Source organism: Barbus barbus (assembly GCF_936440315.1).
Source record: "Barbus barbus genome assembly, chromosome: 11".
Lineage (NCBI taxonomy): Eukaryota > Metazoa > Chordata > Actinopteri > Cypriniformes > Cyprinidae > Barbus > Barbus barbus.
In genome coordinates, this window is record NC_136739.1 from 33,124,442 (window position 1) to 33,130,199 (window position 5,758).

Consider the following 5,758-nt stretch of genomic DNA (forward strand, 5'->3'; position numbering starts at 1 on the left):
GATATTATTACCAATACTGTAATGCAACTTGGCGGAGGATGCTGTTTATTTATTTTTTTACAATAACCAACAGTATATTCTAATGTGTGTTTACTGTATATTCTGTTGTTTGGTTTTTGCACTTTTCTCTTCTAGTGCTTTTCATTTACTGTAAGATATCTTTACAGTAGTGTACTGAAAGTAAACTTTTCTTAAAGTTTATTGCTGAATTTGACTGTATCTGCAGCGCTCTGTTTATGCTGCAGACTGTAACAGACATCGACTAGCAAAAGGATCCCTGATTCCCAAAAGCAGGTTTTTGTTGCAGTGTTTTGAACTGATCTCACTAGTGTTCTCTAGGTAGTGCAGTATTCTGAGTGTCTGACAGGTTTGTCTATCATCTGAGGCCAAAGCTTGAGTCTGACAAAAGAGAATGTGTTTCTGAATGTTTGACTTTGACCTGGAAGTTTGAAGTGTGCACAAGTTGGTGTGTAGTTTTAAGATTGTGTTTATAGTTGTGAGGAAATAGTGGATTGTTTCATAAATTGTGTGTTAGCAATTCGAGAAAAACTGTAAAGCAGGGTGGATTCTGATTGGCTGTCAGTTTTTATAGTTTATTAGATGGAAAAAATCACTCTGAAATTTATTCCAATGATATCGTCCTTCTGTGTTGTGTGTGTGTGTGTGTGTTCAGGTCTCTGAGGTCTCTGAACGTTGAAGGGAATCAGTTGGTGGCTCTCCCCGCCGGTCTGCTCCGTGTGTCTGTGTCGGAGCTCAGGATGTCTGGGAATTACACACACGCGTTACTGTGGAGCGAGAACAGCTGCAACTCTCCTCAGACACTGCTGCACACGGCCACACACACACTCACACACACACTCGCACAGCAGCGCTACACACACCTGCCACCTGCTGCACGGATCCTCCTTAACAGGTAAAACTCTCTCTCTCTCTCTCTCTCTCTCTCTCTCTCACACACACACACACACACACACACACACACACACACATTGGTTTTTGTGGTTTATGGGGACTCTCCATAGGCGTAATGGTTTTTATACTGAACAAACTGTGTGTGCTATTGCCCTACACCAACCCTACACCTAAACTTAGCCCTCACAGGAGACTTTGTGCATTTTTAGATTTTCAAAAAAACAGCCTTTTGAATTACGGGGACATAGGCAGTGTCCTCATAAACCACCTTCATATTGTAATACCTCTGTCATACCCATGTCATTATACACATTTGTGTCCTCATAAACCACATAAACATGCACACTCTCTCACACACACACGCACACACTCACACTCACACACACACACACACACACAGAGTGTCATTTCATTAATAATAATAATATAATAATAAAAATAAAAACATTAAAGGGATAGTTCACCCAAAAAATGTAAATTCTGCCATCATTTGCTCAGCCTCATGCCCTTTCAAACATTTCTTTTGTGGAACATAAAAGAAGGTCTTCTGAAGATTGTTGATAACTAAGCTGTTTTAGTTACCAATGACTTTCATTGTATGAACAAACAGTACTGAGATGTTTCTCAAATTATCATCTTTTATGCTCCATAAAGGCCGCTGTAGCTTAAATGTTTGTGTAATTAAGTCGTGACGTATTGTCAAGTATGGTGACCCATACTTGAAATTGGTGCTCTGCGTTTAACCCATCCAAGTGCACACACACAGCAGTGAGTAGTGAACAAATGCGCACACACACACACACACACACACACAGCAGTGAACACACACACACCGTGAACACACACCCGGAGCAGTGGGCATTTATACTGCAGCGTCCGGGGAGCAGTTGGGGGTTTGGTGTCTTGCTCAAGGGCACCTCAGTCGTGGTATTGAGGGTGGAGAGAGCGCTGGACATTCACTCCCCCCACCTACAATCCCTGCCGGCCCGAGACTCGAACCCACAACCTTTGGATTACGAGTCCGACTCTCTAACCATTAGGCCACGACTTCCCTTAAATTAATTTTATGTTTAAGTAAAATATTTCTTTCTAAAGCTACAATTTGTAATGTCTACTTGATATTTTCTCATTTAACACAAAATAGCTTTAAATAATATTTTGTAGGTATTTTCACACACACACACACACACACACACACACACACACACACACACACACACACACACACACACACACACACACACACACACACTTTAGAAATATGACTGTTCTTGTCTGAGCTGTTGGAAGAGGGTTGATAAAGTGATGAAGTCTTAAATACAGAGTATAGTGTGTGATGTTTACATGTGTGTGTGTGTGTTTTCAGTGCTGGTGTGTGTGATGCCTGTACAGGTCTCATGTTCGGCACGGGTCTCAAGCTCATCCGTCCCGTTCACGGTGTGTTTGGGCTTCCGTTCGTCCCTGTCATGTTCTGCTGCTGTTCTCCTGCGTGTCTCCACAGATTCAGGAATCAAACCAACATCATCAGCGTTTGATCAGACAAGAGCAGCTTTATTCTTCTGCAGCGTTTACACTTCTCTTAAAACACTTCTACAGAAAAATGGACAAATCGTGTAAAATACTTCTTTCATTTGAACTGTTTTGAAGGCCAAATACTGTCCTGCTCGCATGAAATGTCCTCTGCTGTATATTATAAATAAACTTTTCCTATTATATTTTTCATCATTTTGATGGTGTGCAAATAGTCAATCAAATAAAAGTCAATATAGTGCTTTATGCAATACTAGAAACTGCCACAGCAACTTTACAGAAAAATACAAGAAAATCTGTTTCAAATTCAGATTCAAAATGTTTGATGTAAAATACAGTCAAATCCTGTTCAAATAATCAAGGCACTTTTTTCACAAAAATGAACAAGAATCATATTTAATCATTTTCATTTATAATATTACAAGTCATACACAGGAAAAAAATCCCACAGATGTTTTACAATTATAATATATGAAAAAGGACAAATGGAGACATTCAGAGAACATTTATGAGTGATGACGTGAATGAACATTTCCACTAAATCAAAGTGTATGAAGAAATGAATCCTCAAGAAATGAGTTTTTCTCAACTGCTTCCACACAAAACCTATACTTACACAGTTTCTGAAAGCTGACGCTCAAACAGCAGAAGCACGCACCAAACCTACAAAACCAGACACTAATTATCAGCCTTTGACTCAGGTTTCAATTTCATAAAACACTTTCTGCAAAACACAACACACAGTTCTCTATGAAACACACAAATCTAACAGGAATTAATATTACGGCAAAGGTGTTTGCAAATGTTTGCTTTTGAGATATTTGTGATATTTTGAATGCAGCGCTTCATTGAGATGTGAGGTGTTTTGTATTTTGTGATCAATTCATGGATTTGTGTGTAAAGTTTGGAAAAAAAGAGGCACAGTTTTGAAAATGTGTGTAAGCAGCTGAAAAGCACTGTAAACCCACTCAGTTCCTCAGATAAAACATCTCTCTGAACACTAAAATACTACAGAAAGAAAGTCAAGCTGAGCACATTTAACACAAATGACCAAAAGGGTCAAAAAACTCTTTTAAGAAATTTCTTCTGTTGACAGAGACTGCAGTTATTGTAAAATATTATTACATAAAATACATTTCTATTGTAATTTATTCCCTGACGTAAAGATGAATTTTAAACTTGATAAAAAAAAGAAAGAATACTTTTATTCATTAAGAATGCATTAAATTGATCAAAAGTGACAGTAAATACATTTATAATGTTGCAAAAGATTTCTGTTTCAAATAAATGCTGTTCTTTTGAACTTTCTATTCATCTGTGAATCCTGAAAAATAAAATATATCACAGTTTCCACAAAAATATTGAGCAGCACAACTGTGTTCAACATTGATAATAATCAGAAATGTTTGTTGAGCAGTAAATCAGTACATTATTATGATTTCTGAAGATCATGTGACACTGAAGACTGGAGTAATGATGCTGAAGATACAGCTGCAGATCACAGAAATAATGAAGAGAATGAAAAGCATAAAGCAGGATCAAACTGCAGTGTTTTTCTCAGACTCATCATGAGCAGTGAATGACGGTTCCTCACACACTTCCTCTGATCTGATGTTGACTTCCTCCTGTGTTTCCGTCTGCTCCTCCTCCTGAAGCTCCTGTGAGGTGAGGAGGTTCCTCATGGAGTCGCTCAGCTCCTCCCGCAGCTCATCCTCAGACTCCTCAAAGTTCCTGAGGAGAAGGGAAGCAGACGTCAGTCTCAGTGTCTCTCAGACATCTCGTCTCTGTCTCAGTGCGTCTCACTCACGTGTCTTCATCATCTGAGCGAGGCTCCAGACGCTCCTCATCCACATCTTCATCATCTTCATCACACTCTTGCTCGGTGAGATGCTTCTCCTCTGATGACATCAGCGTCTCTGAGAGAAACACAAACTGATACCAATCACTTCACTGCTCCCGGGCGCCGCAGCATAAATGGCTGCCCACTGCTCCGGGTGTGTGTTCACTGCTGTGTGTGTGTGTGTGTTCACTGCTGTGTGTGTGTGTGTGTTCACTGCTGTGTGTGTGTGTGTGTGTGTGTGTGTGTGTGTGTGTGTACCTGTGCTGCTGTCCATGATGTCTGCCTGAGCGAGAGCGTTCAGAAGCGTCTCTGGCAGACGATTGGTCCAGTGCTTCCTGATGTCCTCTTCCTGCTCCTCTGAAACTACAGTTAACGAACAGGAACATAACAGTGTTCATGTTGTAAATTTAATAGTGAAAGTATAAAGCTATACCAGCTAAAAAAATGTATTCATATTTTTTCTGAAGAAAGCCAAAACATTAAATGTCATGGATGAATATTTCCTGAGTAATGCACTATTTTGTAGAGATGGCTCAAAATGACAATTTTCAGCTGAGATTCAGAGCCAAATTACAGGAGGATAAAAATGACTTCAGAAAGATGGCAGCATCATAATGTTATTTTTACACAGAGATTGATAGCTCTATTAGAGAAATCTGTTGACTTTAATCATCTTTGCTGCATCATATGACAACAGTGACAGTTCAAAAATAGGAAAAAAGCACTTTTTTGTGTGTTTTCCCCAAAGTTTACAAGCCTGTGACTCAAGAAGTGTTAAAGATATCTTAATATCCTTCTAGATTTTGGTTCTTAAACTTGTTTGGTATCCTATTTTTTTGGCAATATATGCTTTGGTTCTAGAGATATTAGGATCTCAATGCGGTCCCACAAATGATTTTCTTAAATTTGACCCATTTTCAGTGAATATATATCATGTTTTCCTCTATCAAAACAAGTGCATAGATTACGCCTCTCTCTGGCAAAGATGCACTGAAATGATCAAATTGAGGCACATTAACTTGCTCTCAGCAGTCTATTCAGAAGATTCTACTTTAGAATCAGTCTCGGGGATATTTTGAAGAATATTTTACTGGAGATACACATTACTGGAGATATAGTCTGATATCTAGATCATTTACTGTCAGTATCTGCTGCACTGTTATAAACATCTCATTGATTTAATCACAAGCAGCAGAAGTCCATCATACAAATATAAGCATAATTTGATATTTTTACACAGTTTGAGTTTCTGAATAAAATTGAGCTTTTTTCCCTTAAGATTCTCACTATATCAGACTATATGAGCCATAAAAGCCTGATGGATCAAATATGACACTCAACATAAAACACATATGCAAAGTTTTTTATACGTTTGTTCCGTTTCATAGCATCAGGTTTGTGTGTGTGTTTGTCACCGGTCTGAGCGAGACTGATGCTGCTCTCCGTCATCACATCCATGTTCTCCAGAGCATTCAG

General features: G+C 38.8%; 1 protein-coding gene across 1 annotated transcript in view; it reads right to left on the reverse strand.

The window, feature by feature from the left end:
* Positions 1 to 2,814: 2,814 nt before the first annotated feature.
* Positions 2,815 to 5,758, reverse strand: part of LOC306877017 (serine/threonine-protein kinase Nek5) — an 18,809-nt gene continuing 15,865 nt past the window's right edge. The window contains exons 17-20 of the mRNA XM_079428532.1: positions 5,698 to 5,758; positions 4,541 to 4,645; positions 4,250 to 4,358; positions 2,815 to 4,173 (exon numbers count right to left, since the gene is read on the reverse strand). The exon at positions 5,698 to 5,758 is cut by the window's right edge and continues 129 nt beyond it. Of these exons, the coding sequence (XP_079284658.1) occupies positions 3,981 to 4,173; positions 4,250 to 4,358; positions 4,541 to 4,645; positions 5,698 to 5,758 (468 nt within the window). The 3' untranslated portion in view covers positions 2,815 to 3,980. The remainder of the gene's footprint in view (positions 4,174 to 4,249; positions 4,359 to 4,540; positions 4,646 to 5,697) is intronic.